Source organism: Podarcis muralis, chromosome 16 (assembly GCF_964188315.1).
Source record: "Podarcis muralis chromosome 16, rPodMur119.hap1.1, whole genome shotgun sequence".
In the NCBI taxonomy this organism is placed as follows: domain Eukaryota; kingdom Metazoa; phylum Chordata; class Lepidosauria; order Squamata; family Lacertidae; genus Podarcis; species Podarcis muralis.
Genome location: NC_135670.1, coordinates 2,227,426 through 2,252,896, shown reverse-complemented (window position 1 = coordinate 2,252,896; position 25,471 = coordinate 2,227,426). Strand labels below are relative to the sequence as shown.

Genomic DNA, 25,471 nt, shown 5'->3' with positions numbered 1-25,471 from the left:
TTTGCATGAAGAAGATCTCAGATTCAATCCTTGGAATCTGCTTGCAAGGTATGGAAAGATCTTGTCTGAGAACCTGGAGAGCTGCTGTGATTCGCTGGAGGCAGTGACTGGTAAATACTGTAATTTTTTGCTCCATAAGACTCACTTTTTCCCTCCTAAAAAGTAAGGGGAAATGTGTTTGTGTCTTATGGAGCGAATGCAGGCTGCGCAGCTATCCCAGAAACCAGAACAGTGAGAGCGATTGCTGCTTTCGCTGCGCAGCAATCCCTCTTGCTGTTCTGGCTTCTGGGATTCAGAATATTTTTTTTCTTGTTTTCCTCCTCCAAAAACTAGGTGCGTCTTGTGGTCTGGTGCATCTTATAGAGCAAAAAATACGGTAACTGCCTTTAACAGATACCTGACATTCATCAATGTGGGGGAAAGCGCATATTTTCCAAGGGACCCTTCAATCGGAAGAATTCTAAAGGAACGAGCAAGAAACAAACACCTGGGCTGCGCACCCGGATTCGAGTCCTGACATCCGTCAGCTGCGACCTGGGGTTGACGGAACCAGTTCTCCTCCCTTTCAAAAGCTAAATCCCTCCAGCTCCACCCTCGCCTCACAAAGATGGGATGAGCTTGAAAGAACACGTTGCTCCTAGGGTGTTTATCTTTTCTCGAAAGACAAAAACAGGCCTTCTGGGTTTTAGAAAAATGTTTTATTTCACGGCCAAGGAGAGGGCATGGCTGAGGGAGGAACGGAAAGGGCTGACACATCCCTGGCAATGAAGCTATGGGATTTCACAGAAGGGATGGACAGGGAGGTCTTTGTTAGGGACTGGATTACTCCGCACGTAAGGCTGTAAACTTTAAAGCGCATCCAAATCACATTCCCCCGTCAAAGAAACTCCATCGCCCAGAATCCTTTGAGGGAAAGATGCTCTGCGTGTATCGGTGATGCTTCAAAGGTACACAGCCGCAGTTGTGTTATTATTAAGATCGGAGGCACGACACGACCTTTTATTTTTAAGCAGGAACAGTCGGCTCTGGAAAGGTTAGGCAGGTAAGCTTTTCTGGGGTTATCGGCACCGTGAGCCCGGCTGCGCCAAAGCGCGCCAACAGTGCGAGATGACGCACGCTATCCCGTCAATACTTCTTGACTCCCGTTGGCTTCATCTTCTTCACGTAATACTCGTTGCATCCATTGGTCAGCCCAGCAATGAGAGAGAGGTAGCCCTCAAAGTTGACTTTGCCATCCCGACACTCTTCTAGGTTTTTCATGATCCGGTCGATGGCCATCGGATCTTTCTGGTTCTGAGAGAAAAAGAGGGGGCAGGCAGGGAAAAACAACAACAGGCCATTATCATTAGGTAAAGGGACCCCTGACCATTAGGTCCAGTCGTGACCAACGCTGTGGTTGCGGCGCTCATCTCACTTTACTGGCTGAGGGAGCCGGCGTACAGCTTTCCAGGTCATGTGGCCAGCATGACTAAGCCACTTCTGGCGAACCAGAGCAGCGCACGGAAACGTCGTTTACCTTTCCGCCGGAGCGGTACCTATTTATCTACTTGCACTTTGACGTGCTTTTGAACTGCTAGGTTGGCAGGAGCAGGGACCGAGCAACGGGAGCTCACCCCGTCACGGGGATTCAAACCGCTGACCTTCTGATCAGCAAGCCCTAGGCTCAGTGGTTTAGACCACAGCACCACCCGCACCCCTGCCATTATCTTTACTGTTACCTAAAGGGCCATCCCGTGGAAGACGGAAGCAAGCTTTCTTCTTGCTGCTCCGGAGGGCAGGATCTGAACCAAGGGATTCAAATGATAAGGAAGGGGATTCTGAGTAAATGTTGATAAGAACTACATGAGGGTAAGAACCGGCGGACAGTGAGATGGAAGGTGGCTTCCTCTTTTTCCTCGGAGGTGTCCATATTTCAAGGACTATTTTAGCTCCGATTCCTCCTTTTGTAGAAGGAGAAATTACAAAGAGGTAGCGGCCTTGGCCAGTTGCAGGATCAATCTCCCACCAACACCCACTGCCATGCCCCAAATAAAAAAAAAGTAAAGGTAAAGGACCCCTGGACGGTTGAGTCCAGTCAAAGGCGACTCTGGGGTTGCGTCGTTCATCTCGCTTTCAGGCTGAGGGAGCAGGCGTTTGTAGACAGCTTTCTGAGTCATGTGGCCAGCAGGACTAAACCGCTTCTGGCGCTGTGACGGAAACCAGCGTGCACAGAAACTCTGCTTACCTTCCCTTCACCGGAGCGGTACCTCTTTATCTACTTGCACTTTGACATGCTTTCAAACTTCTAGGTTGGCAGGAGCTGGGACAGAGCAATGGGAGCTCACCCCATCGCGGGGATTCGAACTGCCGACCTTCTGATCGGCATGCCCAAGAGGCTCAGTGGCTTAGACCATAGTGCCACCCACTCTCTTTTCATGTCCCAAACAGCACAATTTAAAGCCAGTAACCTCCAGACATATTGGACTTCTGCTGTCATCAGCCACCGTCGGTCAGGGATGATCAGAAAAACATCTGGGATGAATTGGGCCCTGTGGTCTAAACCACAGAGCCTAGGGCTTGCCGATCAGAAGGTCAGCGGTTCGAATCCCCGCAACGGGGTGAGCTCCCGTTGCTCGGTCCCTGCTCCTGCCAACCTAGCAGTTCGAAAGCACACCAGTGCAAGTAGATAAATAGGTACCGCTCCGGCGGGAAGGTAAACAGCGTTTCCATGCGCTGCTCTGGTCCGCCAGAAGCGGCTTAGTCATGCTGGCCACATGACCCAGAAAAACTGTCTGTGGACAAATGCCGGCTCCCTCGGCCAGTAAAGCGACATGAGCGCCACAATCCCAGAGTCGTCCGCAACTGGACTTAACGGTCAGGGGTCCCTTTACCTTTATTGTCTCTGTCTCTGCCTGTGATTGGCTCTGGCTCCACCTATGGCTGGGCGCCCCTGCCTTCCTACGCCCTCCTCTGCCAATAATGACATCAATGCCATCATCTGCAGTCTGAAAAGTAATAATAGTAATAATAATAATCCAATAACAATCTCGTTTCAGCCTCACTCACTTCCATATACCCAGGGACCTCCTTCTCCATCAACTGCCGGAGATCTTCCTTCGTCAGATAGTTCTTGTCACCCGCAAATTTGTGGAAAGTGAACATGATGTTCTCCATGGCGTGTTCTAGCTGGGATGGCATCTTGGCGCTGGTTTCTGGGGCACGAGGAAGCCTGCGGAGAAACGGGCGAGAGAGAAGGAGCTGTTGAGTTTTGCTGTCTTAAATTCCCCTGGTGGTTGATGGAAGAAGCGTGGCAAGTGAAGACTACTAGGCTGGACCAATTCTCTGTTGCTGCACTGATGCTTAAAACAAGAAAAAGCTGGGGAAAGGAAAGGAAGCAAATTCTAAGGCCAAGCGATCTCATACTGCCATGAACCCAGGGGCCGCACTCCCTCCTGGGCAATGTTTCAGGGGCCACATGCCAGGTGGGCGGGACCAGAAGGGAAAACAGGGGGAAGATAAACACCCCTTTCTGTATCCTCCATCCAATGAATGAAAAGGCATGATCAAAATTCGCAGACGCGCTCCAGTCTTGCAAAACCACACACAGAGTGGAGCCGGGAGAGTGTGCGGCATAAAGAGTTTCTTGAGGGCCAAACAGAGATGCTTGGAGGGCCACACTAGTCTCCCAGGCCTGTGGGTTCGCTACCTCTGATCCAAACTTCCAGAACTATGCGAATCACATGCATTGAGCAAAACAGGCATGATTTCTTTCATTTGGTGGAATGTTTCACAGTGTATTATTTTTAACTATTTTGCATAATTTGTACAGTCATACTTACAGATGCTTCAGGGTTGTGTTTTTTTGGGTTGTGGACTGCTGAAATCCGAAAGTACCGGAACGGGTTACTTCTGGGTTTTGGCAGTCAGGCATGCGCAGAAGCGCCAAATCGCAACCTGCACGTGCACAGACGTGCGTTGCGAATGTGCATCCTGCACGGATCACGTTCACAACCTGAGCGTCCACTGGTTTTCCTGGGTCACGGGCAATGGGATGAGGAGCCAACACAGGACAACTGAGCTCATTCCTCAACCACCGTTCCATCACCTCTTGCGCTTCAGAGCAGACTTGGCCGAGACACAAATATATTGGAGGCACCAAGGCCTAGAAAGTTTGATTTTTGAAAAAGAGAGTGAAGATTCATGAAGGGGCTGGGCAACCACAAATTTTGGTGCCAGGGCCAGGCACACTGCATGGCACCTATGACCCTGGGCATCCACAGTTGTGGGGCCAGGTTGGCACTCCTGGTTCCCGTGGAGTACTAGCGCAGCTGTGCTGCTCTTAAAATGGCCTTGGTGGTTCTGTTGAGTTTTTTAAAATTTAAATAGCATATGTTCCTAGTCCTCATGGTCAGACAGAAAAGCACAGCGAAAGAACAAGTATGGGTGTGAGAAACAGGGCCACGGAGTCTGGCTTCCTTTTGCTGGCCATACACTGGAAGACAGGACAAAATTCAACCGGTGCAGCTGTTCTTGGAAGGGCGATTGGTTTCAGTTACCTCTGCAGTCATCCCCACAGATGAACAATAACCCCCATATTCTGTGCGTTCATGAAGAAAGGAATATGTTTCTAGCATGTGCAGAAACTGAGTTAGGCGGCAAAATGTACAGACACTATTTTCTGCGGGTGCAAAACTGGCCTGTTTCCCCCAGTGTCTTATTTTACCCCGCCCTCCACTTAGCAAAAAATTCCTGCAGGCGCCACAAAAAACGCCAAGCCTCTGGGATGTGTGTGTCGCAATGCTCAGGACGTCGTCTGAGCATGTGCAAAGTGCACCCCGCCAACAAACACTGTGCAACTGGGATGGTGATAGCAGGTCCTGACCTCTTGGGAAATTCCTCCCTAAGGACAGAGAGGAGACCAAGCACCAATCCTGCCTATCTGGTTCTCTGCGGCTCAGTGGAGTTCCTTCTCTTTCCTGCTCCCTTCACATTCCTTCCACTAAACGCTTTGTCTTTGATCCCTGGACCCTGCAGGCTGCCAAGAACATCTGGACTGGGTACAGACCATCTGGTTCCTATCTGGGGAGGGCTGTGCCTGGGGCAGGAGGCGTTGGCTGGCATCCCGGCCAAAGAGTCTCTCCCACCCGTCCACCCGCCTTCCCCTTCCACCTCCTGGCTGGCACTACGAGGAAGAAACACAAGGAAGAAGCACACTCTGACCTGGGATCAGCCTCCTGACTCAGCCTCTTAACCCTTCACCAGCAAAGACTTCCCTTAAGCACATGGAACAGTCCTCTACAGACAAGAAGCGTGCTACAGGCTCCCGCTGGGAGATTTGCAGTTCCAGGAAACTAGGACTGCTGCCCTTTGTACAAGCATGCCAGCCGGCCAAAATGCCACCCTCCCCCCCCCCTTTATAATTTAAATTTTATTAACATATAAAACACATACATCATATACATTTACACAATACTCGTACACAACACACTACCTTATTTTCATAACATAAAACATACCTACATTACTCTATATAATACCTACCTATACTGTAAAGGTGGGACGCGGGTGGCGCTGTGGGTAAAACCTCAGCGCCTAGGACTTGCCGATCGCATGGTCGGCGGTTCGAATCCCTGTGGCGGGGCACGCTCCCGTCGTTCGGTCCCAGCGCCTGCCAACCTAGCAGCTCGAAAGCACCCCCGGGTGCAAGTAGATAAATAGGGACCACTTACCAGCGGGAAGGTAAACACCGTTCCATGTGTTGCGCTGGCTCACCAGATGCAGCTTTGTCACACTGGCCACATGACCCGGAAGTCATGCGCCTCTTAAGTGAGATGGGCGCACAACCCTAGAGTCTGTTAAGACTGGCCTGTACGGGCAGGGGTACCTTTACCTTTTTATACTGTAAAGGTAAAGGGACCCCTGACCATTAGGTCCAGTCGTGGCCGACTCTGGGGTTGCGGCACTCATCTCGCTTTACTGGCCGAGCGAGCCAGCGTACAGCTTCCGGGTCATGTGGCCAGCATGACTAAGCCGCTTCTGGCGAACCAGAGCAGCGCATGGAAGCGCCGTTTACCTTCCCGCCGGAGTGGTACCTATTTATCTACTTGCACTTTGACGTGCTTTCGAGCTGCTAGGTTAGCAGGAGCTGGGACTGAGCAACGGGAGCTCACCCCGTCATCGCGGGGATTCGAACCGCCAACCTTCTGATTGGCAAGTCCTAGGCTCTGTGGTTTAACCCAGAGTGCCACCCGCATCCCTTTACTGTACATACCAGCAAACTTACACACCTACCCCACACGGACACCCACCAAGTGACTTGACTTCCAGCCGTTCTCGTTACGCTACTTTATTTTTCCAACTAGCTTAAACACATTTCATTATTTCTTTAATCTCTGCTTCTGTCTTGACTTTACTCTCCTTTCACTCTAATCCTTTTCTGCATTCAATCAGTATCTGTCAGAAATTCTACTTTTCCCACATAAATTTTGATGCATTCCTTAAAGATAGCCCACTCCCTATTCACTTTTTGTACCACATCTCCTCTTATCCTCCCTGTTAGTTTGGCAATATGGAAGTATTCCATCATTTTAGATAACCAGTCTGTTTTAGTTGGGACGCTGCTGCTTTTCCAGTTTTTGGCCATCAATAACCTTGCCGCCGTGGTTGCATACATAAATATTGGTCTGTCCGTTCTTTTTATTTCCTCTGACATGATACCTAAGAGAAAGGATTCTGGTCCCCCCCCCAAATGAAAATCTAAACATCTTTTTCAGTTCATCATAGATATTTTCCCAGAATCCCACTATCTCGTTGCACTCCCACCACATATGTAGAAAGGTTCCTGCCCTGTTGTTGCATCTCCAACAGACATCACTACAGTTTTTATACAAAACGCCACCCTTCCCAGTTCACGGGCAATTTCTTTTGACATTTCTAATGAGATTTGACAGGCAAGCAAAAACGGCATGCGCCAGAGTCAGAGAGATAGCTCAGTTGGTGAGAGAATGGCACTGGTGATGCCAAGGTTTCAGGTTCCATTGCCCTATGGGGCAGCTGAAGATTCATGCAGTTCTGGGGGTTGGGCTAGAGGATCTTCAGGGTTCCCTTCCAATTCTATGAGTCTATGATTCTACGAGACCGGACCCGCTAAGAGATGACTACGAACTCAATTCCCGGCGCCAATTGCGGATGCACAGAAACACCAAACAATCTTGAAGAAAATACGCAAGCCAGCAAAGATCATTTACAGATTTCTAAGCTAAGGAGGAAAACTGTCTGGGTATATAACACAGGCCCATCGTGGGTGGCAGAGATTTGGCAGCGGGTGGAGAAGGGCGGTTGTCACAAAACAAACCCAACAAACAGAGGCAAAGCCCCTGAGAAGTAACTCCTCTAAGTTGTCCGTTACAAGCCGTGACTTTTTCTACTGCCGCTAAATTGCCGTACCTGACTCCACTCTCCCTTTAAGGTGAAGTGGAAAAGGTACAGCCGATTCTGGACCAGTTCCAACCTGGCTGCTCTAACCAGGTGTGCAATTAGGATAATGAATTAATTCAACAATTAATACATTAATCCGCTGGCATTTTCAGCCATAAATTGTATCTTGGTCACGGCCAGGGCGGTTCCCTCCCTGCGAGAAACGAAGTTACAGGGAACCAGGCAGAGGGCCTTCTCGGTGGTGGCGCCCGCCCTGTGGAACGCCCTCCCACCAGATGTCAAGGGGATAAACAACTACCTGACATTTAGAAGACATCTGAAGGCAGCCTTGTTTAGGGAAGCTTTTAATGTTTGAAGTTTTATTCTGTTTTTAGTGTTCTGTTGGTGGCCACCCAGAGTGGCTGGGGAAACCCTGCCAGATGGATGGGGCAGAAATAATAAAATTATTATTATTATTATTATTATTATTATTATTATTATTATTATTATTATGAGAAGCTGGACAGCCCTGCGTTCTGGAAGCTCTGTTTCCAGGCTGCCTGCTTCAAATGAGTCAGGTTGGTCTAGTGGACCTTACATGGCCCCCTCCAACTCTTCACCTGGAAGCCGGACGCGGCGTAGAAAGACTCATGGCGCAATTGTTGTCTCTCTCTCCCCGAGATCCCACAACTCTCAAGGTTGCTCACACTGCCTCGGTTTCCCCTCCCTTCCTCAGGTAAGGCCCCAGAGGTTTAATAATCACAAGACAGGAACGGAGCCAAGTCCTTTGCTGGCGATAAATCTCAGTGCAAAGAGCAGGGCGGGACGAGAGAGGCAGAAGGAGTCCAAATACCCGAAGGGCGTGGCCCCCAGGTTGTCTTAAGGCCTAAGCCGTCTCCTCTTGGCTCCCGGCCCATTTGCCTGCCTGCTCATAACCTGCGGCTTCTTGCCTGACGCCTGGAGCCTTCTGGAAGGAATCCCACACCGCCAATGGGGCATCGGTTCCCTTACAGTTGCAATTCCTCCCCCCCCCTGGTAAATCTTTATTGGTTTAAAATACAAACGTACAACGAAGATAAGTATAGAAGAGTTAAATACAGAAGAGGTAAAGGTAAAGGTGACCCCTGACCGTTAGGTCCAGTCGTGGCCGACTCTGGGGTTGCGGTGCTCATCTTGCTTTATTGGCCGAGGGAGCCGGCGTACAGCTTCTGGGTCATGTGGCCAGCATGACTAAGCCGCTTCTGGCAAATGAGAGCAGCACACGGAAACGCCGTTTACCTTCCCGCCGGAGTGGTACCTATTTATCTACTTGCACTTTGACGTGCTTTCAAACTGCTAGGTTGGCAGGAGCAGGGACCGAGCAACGGGAGCTCACCCCGTGGCAGGGATTCAAACCGCCAACCTTCCGATTGGCAAGCCCTAGGCTCTGTGGTTTAACCCACAGCGCCACCCTAAATACAGAAGAAGAAAACATCAAAACATAAAAGTAAGAAAAAATTTAAAAAGAAAAGGGAAAAAAGGCAAAGAACCAACAATTTATACAAAATCATATCCATTAAATAAAAAAAATCTGCATAAAACCTCCAATTGTTCTCATTATACTGATTCTATTGTCATGGTTTCGTCGCAGTTGCAATTCCAGTCGCTGCTGGAAACCGCAGGAGAAGGGAGAGCGCTCTTGCGTTCAAATCCTACTTGCGGGTTTCTCACAGGGCTCTGGTCGGCCACTGTGAGAACAGGATGCTGGACGGGCCCTTGGCCTGATCCTGCAGCTCTCTTCTGATGTTCTTATTCGGAGAGCCCGGGCAATGAATTTGTTGCGTGCCAAGCCGATGCTCTTGCGCTGAGCTGGGAAAGCAAACCAAGGTGCTAGTCCTCATGGGTTCTGAACGAAAGGCCAACTCAAATACTTTGTTAGAGTGTTGGGATTCTTCTTGCTAAGTAAAGTTGACACTTTGACTGGCAGCAGCTCTCCTAGGTTTCAGGCAGGGGAGATTTCCAGCCCTACGTGGAGACGCCAGAGATTGAATTTGCTACCCTCTGCATGCAAAGCATGAGCTTTAAGGCTTAGATACGGCTTTCCCCGCCCAAATAAGAAAGAAAGATTCCAGTCCTCATGGTTCCAAATGAAAGGGAGCTGAGACAGGGGACGGTTCCCAAGCCTTCATGCAGATGCTGCGGATCAAACCTGAGACCTTTGGCATGCAATAATAATAATAATAATAATAATAATAATAATAATAATATTTTATTTATACCCCGCCCTTCCCGGTTCAAAAACCAGGCTCAGGCCGGCTAACAACAAATTTAAGACACTTTAAAACACTTAATTATAAAAGCAGCATAAAATACAGTATAAAAACATGAATTACAATAAAATTCAAAAATCAATTAGATAATCCTCAGGGCTAGCAGGCTGAATTGGTCCTACTTGGGCCAGCGAGGAGGCCAGGGGAGAATTAACTCTAGGGTCTCAGAGCGGGTGATCTTCATAAAAGGGGAGGGGGAGGGAAGGGAAATAAAAGATCAGGCTGAATTCAAATTAAACACCAGGTGGAATAGCTCTCTCTTACAGGCCTGACGGAAGGAGGTTAAATCCTGAAGGGCCCTAGTCTCATGGGACAGAGCATTCCACCAGGTCGGAGCCAACACTGAGAAGGCCCTGTTCCTGGTGGAGGATAGACTGACCTCTAAACTATGGTTATTCATGGAGAGGCAGTCCTGTAAATACGAGGGCCCTAAGCCACAAAGGGCTTTAAAGGTCAAGACCAGCATCTTGGCAAAGGCTCTGCCCCAGAACTACTGCCTTCCCTCTAAAAAAGAATGCAAGGTTCTGGTCCTCATGGGGCTGGTTGAAGAAGAACACAGAAGGCTGCACACACCAAGCAAGGGCTGCAGAACACTCTTTCAAAGGGGAAGCGATTTTGCTTAATCACAGAGGTTTCCTGTCATTGCCCGCTCCCTTCTGGGTGTTCCCCTTGGGTGGGTGTTGGCTGGAGGCTGCAGAGGAGAAGTTGTCTTAGGAGGGGGGGCAGGAGGGGGGCAGAGGGGAGGGGAAGGCCTCCTCATCCCTTGGCTGTTAACGCAATGACTAAACAGGGCTTAAGAGATCCTGGCAAACTCCCCAGCTCTGCTGCTGCTGTCTCAGGAGCGGGACAGCTCTCCCCACGGATGCTGGGTACATGGGCGAGGCCTGGACTTGGCTGGCATTTGCCAACAGACGGCCTCGTGGGAGACGACTCTGGAAGAAAGCATCTCCAGCACTGGGCAAAAGAGGCAGAGGACACGAACTCCCCGAAAACACAATGAAGCAGAATTGTTGTTGTTGTTGTTTAGTCGTTTAGTTGTGTCCGGCTCTTCATGACCCCATGGACCAGAGCACGCCAGGCCCTCCTGTCTTCCACTGCCTCCCGCAGTTTGGTCAAACTCATGCTGGTAGCTTCAAGAACACTGTCCCACCATCTCGTCCTCTGTCGCCCCCTTCTCCTTGCGCCCTCCATCTTTCCCAACATCAGGGTCTTTACCAGGGAGTCTTCTCTTCTCATGAGGTGGCCAAAGTCTTGGAGCCTCAGCTTCAGGATCTGTCCTTCCAGTGAGCCCTCAGGGATGGTTTCCTTCAGAATGGAGAGGTTGGATCTTCTTGCAGTCCATGGGACTCTCAAGAGTCTCCTCCAGCACCAGAATTCAAAAGCATCCATTCTTCGGTGATCAGCCTTCTTGATGGTCCAGCTCTCACAGAACAGAGGGAGAGAATTTAGGATGCCCTGTTTTGCAGGTTGCACCATCTTTTTGCGGACCGTAGTCTGGTGAGCAGCTGCTTTGCATAGAAAATGTCCCAGGCATCTCCAGGCAGGGTTGGGAAAAACGCCCTACCCCAAACCCTGGAGAGCTGTTGCCAGTCAGTGTTCACAATATAGAACTAGATTGACTGCAAACTTGGCTGCAAGGCTGTCCTTCGCTGGCCTTTTCTCGGCCCGGAATCCATCTCACAAACGCCAAAATCTCAGTCCTGATGTTCTGCAGCTCTGAGATAGTCCCTTGGGGTCGGTGCTGAGAGGGTTTCCAGGCTCCAGCTGCCCCGAGTGTGGAAATTGGAGGCCCATCTGCAGCCGGGAGCCTCGGCCATCGCGCAGAGAGAGTGTAAAAGATTTATAAGCAGACGCCAGCCGGTGCCGAAACCCACAAACCCTTTTAACGGCTTCTCGGAAGCGTCTGTGCAATGCAGAGAACATATACCGGGAAGAACACAAACTGTTTCTCTTTCCCTCTCTCTTTAAACACACCCACAATTACATATGTTTTAACACCCCTGGACGCACAATGAAGCTGAATGTTGCAAAATTCAGGACAGAAGAAAGAAAGAATATAGAAAGAAAGATAGACCAATGTATCACAATGTCTGAAATAAAGATGTAACTTTGTAGAGGAGAACGGGGTCACATCCTGGCAACTGTTACTACTAATTAGGTAGGGCTGCCATGTTTCAAAAAGTGAAAATCAGAACACAAAAGCTGTTGAGCTTTTTTTGGAGGGGGTGGGGTGGCCAAAGCTGTTGAGCTTACGTTTTTGAGCTATTTTTAATGAAATTCGCCAAAATCTACTCTTCCGAGGTGGGTTGCCGTAAGTCCGGATTTTCCTGGACATTTCAGCGATTTCCGCCCATAGTTTCCAGCACGCAAGTCTCGGCTATGTCTGGGAAATTCTGGACGTATCGCAACCCTAATTTAGGGGTCTAAAACTAACACTCTTTTTATTTTACTTACCTTTTATTGCTGCAACTGTTGTTTTATAGTACAGAACAGAAGGGCGGTGGGAATAATAAGAGAAGCGATGTCTGGCTTCACGGTTTTTCCTACATCATTTTTTTTTTTTTTTACATAACACAGGCACACATCATGATACATTGCCTGGCCCTAATGAGTGTGTGCATGCGCTATGCAAAAATCACGATGCAGGAAAAACCTTGAAGCCAGATATTGCCTCTTCTAGACAGCACCATCCTTATTTCAGACATTGTGATATCTCGGTATATTGCGATGTTTAGCTAGCAAAAGACAGTATCTTGATCTTGAAAACCAGATTCCGCCTGGCCCTAAGCGTGTGGACCAGGACCAGGGAAGAGGTGTGGCCTGGAAGGGGGCATGGCTTAGCGAGAGGCCACTGAGAGCCAGTGTGGTGTAGTGGTTAAGAGCAGTAGACTCGTAATCTGGTGAACCGGGTTCGATTCCCTGCTCCTCCACCTGCAGCTGCTGGGTGACCTTGGGCCAGTCACACTTCTCTGAAGTCTCTCAGCCCCACTCACCTCACAGAGTGTTTGTTGTGGGGGAGGAAGGGAAAGGAGATTGTTAGCCGCTTTGAGACTCCTGAAGGGGAGTGATAAAGCGGGATATCAAATCCAAACTCTTCTTCTCCTCCTCCCACAGCATCCATTCAAAACGCATGGCTTCCTGCAAAGGATCCTGGGAATCTTAGCTCTGCGGTGGAAAAAACCACTTTGGGGGGAAGCCATGACCGTTAAAGGAGCGGAAATGTTCTTAAATTGTATGGTGTGGGTGTGGGCAGAGAGGCCCAGAGGACTGCAGCTGGTTCTGGGGCCTGAGGCTTCCCCCCCGCCTCTGCTCTAGCCATTGCACGATACTGCCTTCCCTCTTGATACAGGGCGAAGAGAATGATGGTGCTCTGAGTCAAGGGTTAATCTCTTTGGTTAAGAGTGTGAGCAGCCTCACATTCTCCCCAAGCAACTCACAGATGGAATTCCATTCATGATGAGTAAGTCTAGCAACGGGGTCCTATGCTTCCGAAGGCATGCGCTCATGCGCCCACACAGTGCCAAACCCTGTTTATTTTAAGGGCTGTCCTTTGTTCAAAGAGCAATCCCTTTCTTCCAGACTCCACCCATAATTCTGCTCAGATCTCGACAGTTGGCCACAGATGCCCTTATTCCATGGTGAGCTTTCTCTCTCTGTGTGTGTGTTTGTGTATTTGCACACGCACAGACATGCACACACTTGCACAAACCACTGGGCTTATCAGAGTCTTCTAGCACACCGGATCCGCCAATATCAAAACAACTATTTCGACAAGCAATAGGATTTAGTTTTCTAGCACACTGCTTCAACAAGCAATAGAACTTTGCAGCTTTAAATGGAAAGGTATTGGTGCAGATATAAGAGGATAGGAATAGCCTCCAGAATCAGGCCAATGGCCCACCAATGAGCCCAGGATCCTGTTCTCACAATGGCCAACCAGAGGCCTCTTTTTGGAAAACTCCAAAGCGCAAGAACACTTCTCCCTCCTCTGGTTTCCAACAGCTGATGCTCAGAAGCATCGCTGCCTCCAGCCACGTAGGGCAGAGCCACCAGGACTAGTAGCCATCGATAGCCCTCCCTTCCTCCAGGAATGACCATGTAATCCTTTTTCTAAGACAGCCAAGTGGGTAGACATCCCTGGCTCCTGTGGCAGGGAGTTCCACAGTTCAACTGCGTGCTGCGTGAAGAAGTCCTTCCGTTCGTCGGTCCCAAATCTCCCAACACTTGGCTTTGTTGGATGTCCAGTGTTATGAGGGAGAAAAACATGGATCTGCCCACATTCCGCAGGCCAGGAACCATTTTCTAAGCTTCTATCATGTGGCCTTTTACTATCTACCTACCTACCTACCTATCATCTATCTATCAATCATCTATCTATATCTATCTATCTATCTATCTATCTATCTATCTATCTATCTATCATCTATCTATCTAATCTACCTACCTACCAATCATCTACAGTATCTCTCTCTCTCTCTCTCTCTAGCTATCTACCAATCATTTATCAATTATCTATCATCTATCTACCTACCTACCTATCTATCTATCTATCTATCTATCTATCTATCATCTATCTACCAATCATCTACCTACCTACCTATCATCTACCTATCATCTATCTATCAATTATCTATCTATCAATTATCTCTCTCTCTCTCTCTCTCTCTCTCTATCTCTATCTAATCGATCTAATTTGCTACTGACTTTTGAGCGCTCTGGATGCTGGACTGATTGATCTGCCCCCACCCCCCCGCTTCCTCTCAAGGGGAGCGAAGAACAGCTAACTAGACCACATAAATAAATAATAATAATAATAATTTATTATTTCTACCCCGCCCATCTGGCTGGGTTTCCCCAGCCACTCTGGGCAGCTCCCAATAGAATATTACAAACACAATAAATACATCAAACAATAAAAACTTCCCTGAACAGGGCTGCCTTCAGATGCATTTTTAAAAGTCAGATAGTTGCTTATTTCCTTGACGTCTGGTGGGAGGGCGTTCCACAGGGCAGGCACCACCACCGAGAAGGCCCTCTGCCTGGTTCCCTGTAACTTGACTTCTCGCAATGAGGGAACCTCCAGAAGGCCCTCGGAGCTGGACCTCAGTGTCCGGGCCGAATGATGAAACAATGTGGCTGATTTTGGTCCATTTTCACTGCAACGGATCTCCTCGCAGCAGGACTTTGTTGGGACACCCCCGCCCCCACTCTGACAGCTTGCCACTGTGGGCTGAGATTGGCACTCTTAATTCCATTTACGTATCTCTCCCCCAGGAGGCAGCTCAAAGCATTTTACAAGAAAGCAGTCGCATCGGTTAAAAAACAATTGCATGTAATTGTTTTTTGTTTTTTAAAAAACGATGAGGCAATTATAAGCATAGAGACAGTTTTAAAAACAACAACTCACACACAGAATCAATTCAGAATCTGGGACAGGTGCCAAACATCCTAAAAGGGGGCGAGACAAATTCGTGGAGGCTGCCAACGGCTGCTAGCAGAAATGGCGCTGTCCCCTGTCGGAGGCAGTATGCTTTGCAATGCCAGTTGCTGTGAAATCAGAGAGGTTGCTGTGAGAACCGGGTCAGGCTTTAGATTTGGATCTAAAGCACATCCGAATCACGTTGGAGGCGCACGCCTTCCCCCAGAGAATTCTGGGAGCTGTGGTTTGTTTGTTTATTACTGGCCTGGGTTCGAAACCTGACTTGGCCACATGAAGCACTCTGGGCGTGACCCTGGTGGTCAGTCACTATCCCTCTGAGCCTATAGCCCTACCTCACAGGGTTGTTGTGGAGGTCGAATGAGGAGACGGAGAACCATGGAACGCTACTTTGAGCTCTTTGGAGGAAGAAAAACACAGAAAATAAATGGAATAAATAAAGAGGAAGCGTTCTTTCCTCGCATGTCATGCTCACAGCCAGAAGGCATTCTGAACTGGCTCGATTCTTCTTTTCCACTGGGGCAACCAGTTAATTTATTCAGGGTGGATTTAAAGAGAGCAGAGCGCTGGCGTCACCGGAGGAATGCGAGGAGAGGAGGGCAGGGGAATCCTTTCCGCTCCGAGGGCCAGATCCGTAGTCTGCCAGCCCTCTGAGGGCCAAGTGGGTAGGACCAAGGAGGATGCTTCATCTAACTGTTGCAGCACCGTAGGATCAGTTCCATTGGTCCACCTAGCTCAATAATGTCCACACTGACTGGCAGCGGCTGCCCAGGGTTTCTGGCCACGCACCTTCCCAACGCGACCTGGAGAAGCCACTGGGGACTGAACCTGTGACCTTCTGCATGCAAAGCATATGCTCAAGCCGCTTGGCTAGCACTTGAATGAAAAAAACTAAAGCAGGTTTCTAGTCCTCATGAATTAAAACCAGAGTGATTTAACAGTGAATCCCTTTTCACAGGGAACTAGAACTCTGAGACAGTTTCCCAAGAGGTCTCAGCGCCCGTAACAAACCACAGCTCCCAAACCACAGTCACATGCCCCCCTCAATAACCCAGAGAACTGTAGTTTGTGAAGGGCACTGCAAAGCACTGTGGGGCAAACTACAGTTCCTGGGATTCCTGGCCATTAAAAGCGGCAGAAAATGCTTTAAATGTACAGTTTGTGGGTGTGGCCTGTGACCGCAGGGAACTGAACCTCCAGGGACAGGAACAGTCTACCTCGGAGGCTCAGATGGGGGTGAAAGCCGTGGCTGTATCACGACCTGCTTGGAGGAATCGAGGGAGGAGGAGGAGAAGGAGGAGGAGGAGAAGGAGGAGGAGGAGGAGCTGGCCTTTGGTCTAATCCAGAACGGCTCCCTGCTTATCTTATTATGACCCTGGGAACAGCTTTGCCACCCTGGGAAAACAAATATCCTTTTGAGAAACTTTGGAGGCACCCCACCCACCTCTCTCTTTCCAGATCTGGGAAGAGAAATTCTCTTTGCCAGGACGATGGATCCAACTCTTGTGACACGGCCAGGGAGGGTCTCCCCCTGCCAACAAACATGTGGTCTGACGCTGCCTTAAGTAGGTCACAGAAACACACAAGGGGAACGTCTTCTCTGACTGTGCCGTCTGGTTACAGTTCGCTCCGGGCCCTTCCATTTCCTCACCCTGAACCCCGACACCAGAGTCCCCTTCTGACAGCCACGCCCCACAATCTGCCCCCCAGAAACTGCAAGAGCGGCTTTAAAACGCTGTGATGGCAAAGCCTTTCAGCAACACACAAACCCTTTGAACTGTTTGCTGGCTTCCTTTGAGATCTCGACAGGCCTGCAACCTTCAGGCACATTTTATTGAGTGACGGTTCTGTCTCTACGGTGACGCTTAGCCCCATGTTGGGCAAAAGGTCCCTGCATTGCAGAGGGTTGGACTAGAATGACCCTCGCGGTCCCTACCAAGCTCTCCAGATGTTTTTCTGTAGAACCTCCAGTTCCAGGGGCAGTCTATCTAGATTCCTAGGCTCCTCAGGGCTTTTGGCTGCTGCAAAAACAGGCTGCTGCATGAGATAGGTCCTCTTTGGCCTAATCCTGCTGCCAGGCTCTGTGTGGCATCCCATACAGCAGAAACATCATTTTCCAAGACCACCATCGTCGCAAGCCCGGCAAATCCCAACCGTCAAATAACACAAATCTTCTTTCTTTAGGCGAAGAAAACATCTCGCTTTTTTCTTTCATGACTCGGACATTCGTTCCCAAACCCATAGGCAACCGAACTTATTTTCACGTGGCTGTTTTGCATTTTTGGGTGTTTTTAAAAAACATTGCCACAATTATCCTCTCTGTGTTTCCTATGCATGAAACAACAAACCTTTTACCCAGACGCAAAACCGTTCGTTGTTACTTTAAGGGGTCGAAACGGAGGGGAGCGGATGGGAAGATCAGAGAACTGAAATTCAGGGCTCCGTGGAAAGGGCTGTAGCTGAGTGGTCCCCTAAATCCAATCCCCAGCCCATCCTAGGAAGGAAGGAAGGAAGGAAATCCTCTATCCTTGTCCTGTCCTGTAACAGACCCTCCCTGTTATAAGGCTGCTCCTTGGGTAATCAGGCTGCATGCCACACCCTGGGAGGGGGGGGGGCAGCTGTAGTGTGAAACAGGGGAAAGCAAACATAGCCTTTCTCCCCATAGACTTGAAGCTGCATCAACAACTGCTTTTCAAATGGATGGATAGATTGCACAACCCTCCAGACCAGGGGTCAGCAAACTTTTTCAGCAGGGCGCTGGTCCACTGTCCCTCAGACCATGTGGGGGGCCGGACTATATTTTGGAAAAAAAAAATGAATGAATTCCTATGCCCCACAAATAACCCAGAGATGCATTGTAAATAAAAGCACATATTCCACTCATGTAAAAACACGCTGATACCTGGACCGTCCGTGGGCCGGACTGAGAAGGCGATTGGGCTGGATCCGGCCCCCCAGGCCTTAGTTTGCCTACCCATGCTCCAGACTGGCACCCAATGCCAATTCCCATCAGACAAAACGGCCCATGGCCACTTACATACCATGCATTCCACACACCCATTTTAATTTATTCAATCATTTATCGATCATTAACAAAAACCCAAGAAACTGCTCCAGGGAAAAACCCACCTCCAGATCACAATATTCCGCAAGAAAACACAACTATCGCAAAATTAAAACATCTCTTCTAAACCTGCAAAAGCGACTTGGGTTTGCTTTCATGGGAGGAGGTTATTTTCTCGAAGAGAGCAACCAGTTCTCCCAGAATTTATTTCTGAATTCGCTTGAAACGCTTCACCTTAGATACTATTTTTGTCGTTGGAGACGGCTTCCCAAACTTCGTGGGGCCACTCTTCCCAAGACGGCAGCCATGCTCCTTTCAATTTTTGAGCCGCACAGCATACATTTAAAGCACGTTCTCTCTCCGCAGCACCCCAGAGAATCCCGGGAACCATAGTCTGCCAAGGGTGCTGGGAACTGTAGCTCAGTGAGGGAGTAAAGTACAGTTTCCAGGATCCCCACCCCACCCTTTTGGAGTTGTGTGTGTGTGTGTTTAAGAACGCAGCCAGTGGGGTCAGTCTGACAACATCTGAAGGCAATAACTTTGGCTGTCTCTGGCCTAGGAACCAAGACTCACTCAGGGCAAGTTGGACCTTGACCTCAGCTGGAGGGGCTGGGGCCTATCTGGGTGTGGAATGCAGGTAACCTCATACAGATCCATCACACCTTTGGAACCTTCTTCTGCATGCTCCCGTAGCAAATGCAAGGGATTTCAGTCCCCAAAGGAACAGGCTACACTAGATTGACAGTGGCGTGGTCTAGTCCCAGAGCTTTTTTAAAGAAGTAGTTAGGCCCTACTCAAGAGTAGACCCACTGGAATTAATGACCCTGAACTAGTCATGTCTATTAACGAGCCTACTATGAGCAGGACATGCATTTGGATCTATAACCCGTTCATTTCTTTCTCTCAGTGCAGAATAGTCACCCTCGGCTAAGGGTCCAGGACACCCCCAAAAGGTGTCCTTACTCAGTGGGAGAGCAGGTGCTTAGCATGCAGAAGGTGGCAGGTTCAAGCCCACCGTCTCCAGCTAGGGGTAGGGGAACGAGCCCCATCTGAAACCTCGGGGAGAGTCGCTGCCAGTCAGTGCAGACAACACTGAACTGGATGGACCAATCACCCAACTCGGACTAAAGCAGCTTCCTCTATTCCTACTATTTCAGAAATGCACCCATTTCATGGATCTGCACTTTCCCGCTCCCCGCAACTGGGATTAGTCGGCCACATGGCTGGGTGGGGAACTCGAACTCCAGACAAGTCCCTAGTTGGGAGCACACCCTATCCAATGATGGCAGGACACACCCAGCCCCATGTCCCCCCCCCCCCAATTCTGCCTCTGGAACCCCCACGTCCTCTAGTTTTAGTTTTGGGGTGTTGATGGTCGGCTCCTCCACCTCTTCAAAGCACTAAACTTGGGGTTACCCCCTTCTTCCGCAACCCCTCCCCCTAAATAAAGTCTTCCTGGGGAACCCAACCTCCCCTAGTTCTAAATGGGGAGGAAGAAACGAATCATTCTTTTTGCTCAGGACACCAGATTTTAAAACCCCCCTAAAATAAAAATAAATACGCCCTCCCCAGTTTTAGCGATCCTTTTCAGACCCAGGGGTTTTATATTATTATTATTTTCTACTGCAAGCCCGTATGCAAGAATAAGGACGCGGGTTTTCAATCCACTTGGTCCGGTTCACGAGTAGACCCAGTGGAATCCAAGGGACCTAAGCCCACCTCCGTGCCCATTCGCGGCCATGGACCTGCCTCTATACTCCAAACCAGATTAATACAGGAAACACACGAGGACTCCCAAAATGAATTCTGAGCGGAGACTGATTGATTCAGCAGAAAAGACCCCCTTGCCCCAAGACACCCAACCCACTTTCTCAAGAGGAGACCACCCCGCTCTCATTCCCCAGGGCGGACCACACCCTTTCCCCAGAACTGCAGGCTTTTCCACTGCAGAAAAAACCAAACGCTCCCTTGCAAAAAATACCAAACTTATTTGGTTTCCAATAAAACTGCACAGCAACCTCAGTCCAGTTTTTCCCCCTCTCTGGGGCGCAGAAATTTTTGGGTGGGGAGGAGGGTGCTCCATTTCAATGGGGAGAACCCCACTTTTATAAATGTTTCTTCCAGCCCCCCCCGCCCCCCCCATTTCTATCCCCCTTTAGCAAGCGAGCGCGCAAGCCAGGGACGCGCGCGTCTTTTTCTGCGCCTCTCCAAAAACTCCCCGTTACGCGCGGCTGCAACGCCCCAAAGAGACTCACCGCGGAGGAGCTGCAGAGAGCGCGAGAGAGAGCCTGGAGCGACGGCTGGCAGGAGGCAGAGTGAGGCCTCTCGGCCAACGCCTCCGCAACCCTCGCCAGGCTGGGCTGGGCTGGGCAAGAGGGGCGGAGACGGAGGCCGGCAGCTCCAGCCCCGCCGGGGGAGAGCCAGAGAGGACCGGCCTCTTGGAGAGGAGCTACGTGGGGTTACCAGGAGGAGCCCAGCGCGCCTCAGCCCCACCAGCGAAGGGGATCCGTTTCACAGGATCCACTGGACATTTCTTGCTTTTTCTCCCTTTTCCAAAAGGGCTTTTCTGCCTCTCCAGAACAAACGCAAGGCAGACATTCAGCAGGTGCAGAGAGAGAGAGAGAGAGAGAGAGAGAGAGATGGGGGGGGGGGAAGGATGCTGGACTAGTTGGGCCACTGGCTAACTACAGGGCTCTTCTGATATTCTGGTGGAACCTCCAGATATAGGGACAATCTATCTAGAGTTTTAGATTCCTTGGGGCATTTGGCCACTGTGATAATTAATAGGGTGGTGTGGACCTTTGGCCTGATCCAACTTCGATCTGCTAGTGATCTTCTGTCCTCTGGCTGCCCTCCAAATGGGGGAATTGCACTTCTTTACCCTGAATTTTAGGAACACGGGTGGCACTGTGGGTTAAACCACAGACTTGTTGATCAGCACTTGTTCCTGCTGCTGACCCACTAATAATAATAATAATTATTATTATTATTTTGATTTATACCCCGCCCTCCCCAGCCAAGGCCGGGCTCAGGGTGGCTAACAAGCAATAATAAAAACAAGTTGAATGAATACAACTTAAAAACAAAATTAAAATACAACATTAAAATATTGAAACATTAAAATATAAAAATATAGCCTCATCGCAGGAGGAGAAAGGAAAAAGAAAAAAGAAAAAAGAAAGAGGGGGAGGGAATCAAATTGGCTCCAAGCCAAAGGCCAGGTGGAACAACTCTGTCTTACAGACCCTGCGGAAAGAAATCAGATCCTGCAGGGCCCTGGTCTCATGAGGCAGAGCGTTCCACCAGGCCGGGGCCAGTGCTGAAAAGGCCCTGCCTCTGGTTGAGGCTAATCTGACTTCCTTAGGGCCTGGGACCTCTAGGGTGTTGCTATTTATGGACCTTGAGGCTCTCCGTGGGGCATACCAGGAGAGGCGGTCCCGTAGGTACGAGAGTCCCAGGCCGTGAAGCGCTTTAAAGGTCAAAAGCAGCACCTTAAATCTGACCCTGTACTCCATCAGCAGCCAGTGCAGCTGGAAAAGCACTGGGTTAATATTCTCCCATGGCAGAGACCCCGTGAGGAGCCTCGCTGCAGCATTCTGCACCCGCTGGAGTGCAGAAGCCATGCATTCAGTATAATAGGCCCTAAAGCCTTTGGAACTGCCACCCACCTGAGATAGACAGCCACCCTCCTTGCTGAGCTTCAGAGCATGACTAAGCCTTTTTTGTCCCAGCAGGGATTTTAAGGTAGGGTATGGTTTTACGATAAATTTTTATTGTTTCCTTTTGCTGCCTGGGTTGCTTTTTATGGACGCCACTTAGAAATGCCAATTATTCGGTGGCGCATAAATGTCTCCTGTAAAATAAATGATCAATAAATCCACGAGTGCTGGATGCAACAAATGGTCTGGCTTGTTCTCGGCCAGCTTCTTAACGTTGCTGTTTAAACCACCCCTTTATTCAGCACCATGAGGACTGGAATCTTAAACTTTATTTTCAGGGAAAGGGTTGCATAGCTCAGGGGCAAAGAAGCTGTTGTGGGCCAGTTGAGGATACTACTTGTAGGAGACACACAGGGCCACTTTCTTTGACTTCCGGCAAGCAGAACCTGAGCACAACTATTATTAAATTATTATTATTAATTTATTATTTATACCCCGCCCATCTGGCCAAGTTTCCCCAGCCACTCTGGGCGGCTTCCTATCAAGTGATAAAAACAATACAGCATTAAATAGTAAAAACTTCCCTAAACAGAGCTGCCTTCAGATGTCTTTTAAAGATAGGATAGCTGCTTATTTCCTTGACATCTGGTGGGAGGGCGTTCCACAGGGTGGGCGCCACCACCGAAAAGGCCCTCTGCCTGGTTCCCTGTAACCTCACTTCTCGCAAAGAGGGAACCACCAGAAGGCCCTCGGCGCTGGACCTCAGTGTCCGGGCTGAACAATTGAAACAGCACTCTTTCCCCATCTGATCGCAAGCAACTGGGTCCCCTCCAAACTGAGCTGGCTGCGATCCTTTTAGCAGCTTGGAGAGATCGACACAATGCCTTTAAAACACGTACAGTAGTTTAAATATGACTTTCCTTAGGTAGTCATCCTTGCAGTAGATATGTGGTTGTAGACTACATATGCTGTTTTAAATGTGCATTTCATACAGTTGTACCTTAGATCCCGAACATCTTGCAAGTCAAATGTTTTGGCTCCCGAATGCCGCAAACCCGGAAGTGAGTGTTCCGGTTTGTGAACGTTCTTTGGAACATGAACATCCACCACGGCTTCCGATTGGCTGCAGAAGCTTCCTGCAGCCAATCAGAAGCTGTGCCTTGGTTTCCTAAAATTTTGGAAGTCGAACAGACTTCCGGAATGGATTCCCTTCGACTTCTGAGGTCCCACTGTATTTGACTTCCTTTTGATTTTGAAACATTTAAGATTATTTTGATTTTGAAATGTTTGATTTTGAAATGTTTAAGATTACTTTGTTGCTAACTTTTCTGTGTGCAACGTGACCTCCGTTGCAATGTTTTATTTTGAAACTTTTAAACATAATATTTTAGTTTCCCGTTAACTATGCTGCTTTGAACTTTATACCCGACTTTCTTTTGGATTGCATTGTTTGATGTTTTAATGTAGGGCTGTAAACTGTTTTGAGATTTCTGGCTTGGAAATAGAAAGCGGTACAGAAATGAAATGAAAAATAATGATAATGGCTCCCCATGCACACACACACAGAGAATCCTGGGGACTGAAGTTTGTGAAGGGTTCTGGGAATTGTAGTTCTGCGAGGGGTGGAACTACGGTTCCCGGGATTCTTTGAGGGAAGCTATGTTCTTTAACTGTTCAGCGTAGATTTGACTAGAGATAGGAAGAGGAAGAGAGAAAGAGGAGAATGAGTGTGAAAGAGATGTTGGAGTGGCAGAGAGCGAGAGAGAGAGAGAGAGAGATAGAAGGAATGAGAATGAGAGAGAGAGAGAGAGAGAGAGAGAGAGAAGGATGACAGAGAAGGGTTATTTATGTTGCCACTATTGCCGCCTCCCAGAACATTGGTATCACTTTAACTTATTGCGTTCCATCATACCTCTCCTCCCTTTCGACTGTTGCCCATAGACTGGCCTTCACCAAAGCGAGGTTCAACGTTTTCCCCTCCAATGTCCTGAGACATAGATTCTCAAAGGGCCAAGTCCCCGCCACGTGCGAATGTGATAAGGTGACGCCGGAGTCGCTCCAGCACATTATGTTCACTTGCCCCTTGTTCAATGTGCCACGGGCAAATTTGTTGGGATCAATCATACAGAAACTAGAGGGTACCCCACCAAAATTCCACCTTGCCCAAATCTTGCAGGATAAGGATTCCCACACGACCCTGAAAGTGGCTAGGTTCCTGGTCGCTGTCCTCTCCCAAAAGCGACGCCAAGGAGCGCTACAAGCTAATTAAGGCGTAGCATGCCTTTCCATCTTATAGTATTTATTGTTATAGTGGTGTTTTAGCGACTGTTTTTTCTTTTCCCCACGGCACAAGCTGTCACTTATGTGTTGTTTTTACCTGTATGGGCCTATGGCCATAATAAATATTATCTATCTTATCCACTATTGCCGCCCATGTTTCGTTAGCCCCAAAATGGAAAATGGGTGAGATTCCCAGCTAAAGAAGAATGGCAACTTAAGCTGACAAAATATGTGCAGCTTGCAGACTTAACATATAGAATAAGAGAACAAGAAGAACATACGTTTAGAGAAGATTGGAAAACGTTGATTGAATATATGGGAAATAACTGTGCACAGCTGAAAACGCTGGCAGCATTAAGATAGTGTAAATAAGTTTTGTAAATAAGTGTAAATAAGTTTTGACGGATGCAATAATGGAGCACTGAATGGTTTAGTTCAGGCATAGGCAATCTTCGGCCCTCCAAATGTTTTGGGACTACAATTCCCATCATCCCTGACCACTGGTCCTGCTAGCTAGGCATCATGGGAGTTGTAGGCCAAAACATCTGGAGGGCCGAAGGTTGCCTATGCCTCGTTTGTTTTTGTTGTTTAGTCGTTTAGTCGTGTCCGCCTCTTTGTGACCCCCTGGACCAGAGCATGCCAGGCACTCCTGTCTTCCACTGCCTCCCGCAGTTTGGTCAGACTCATGCTGGTCGCTTCGAGAACACTGTCCCACCATCTCGTCCTCTGTCGTCCCCTTCTCCTTGTGCCCTCCATCTTTCCCAACATCAGGGTCTTTTCCAGGGAGTCTTCTCTTCTCATGAGGTGGCCAAAGTCTTGGAGCCTCAGCTTCAGGATCTGTCCTTCCAGTGAGCACTCAGGGCTGATTTCCTTCCGAATGGAGAGGTTGGATCTTCTTGCAGTCCATGGGACTCTCAAGAGTCTCCTCCAGCACCAGAATTCAAAAGCATCCATTCTTCGGCGATCAACCTTCTTTATGCCTGGTTTAGTTTTCGTAAAAGCGGCAGGGATTTATGACTTGCAAAACGAACCATGGAAAGAGCAGAAGGGAAGTCATTGGTTGTTGAAGGATGTTCAAATGAGGGTTTTAAATTGTGAAACAGAAAATTTGATTAAAATTATTATTATTATTAAAAAGAGAAAGAGAGAATATGTGACAAAGTATGCGAAAAGGGAAAGGGTGGCTCCACCCAGGATCATCTGGGTCCACAGCAAGGACCCCACCCACTGAGCTGTCGGCCCACCCTGCTGCACTGATGTTTCTTTTTCCATCATGATAGATAACCCGGGCCATCTCCCTCTACCCCCCCATCCTTTCCCCTCCCCT

The 25,471-nt window shown here is 49.0% G+C and overlaps 1 protein-coding gene across 1 annotated transcript; it reads right to left on the bottom strand.

The window, feature by feature from the left end:
- Positions 1-676: 676 nt before the first annotated feature.
- On the bottom strand, positions 677-20,618 carry S100A10 (S100 calcium binding protein A10). Its single transcript, XM_028710227.2, has 3 exons — positions 20,461-20,618; positions 3,046-3,208; positions 677-1,293 (listed from the first exon to the last, which is right to left on the bottom strand). The coding sequence occupies exons 2-3, from the start codon at positions 3,175-3,177 to the stop codon at positions 1,126-1,128; spliced, it is 300 nt and encodes a 99-aa protein (XP_028566060.1). The 5' UTR covers positions 3,178-3,208; positions 20,461-20,618; the 3' UTR covers positions 677-1,125.
- Between the last annotated feature and the right edge of the window lie 4,853 nt (positions 20,619-25,471).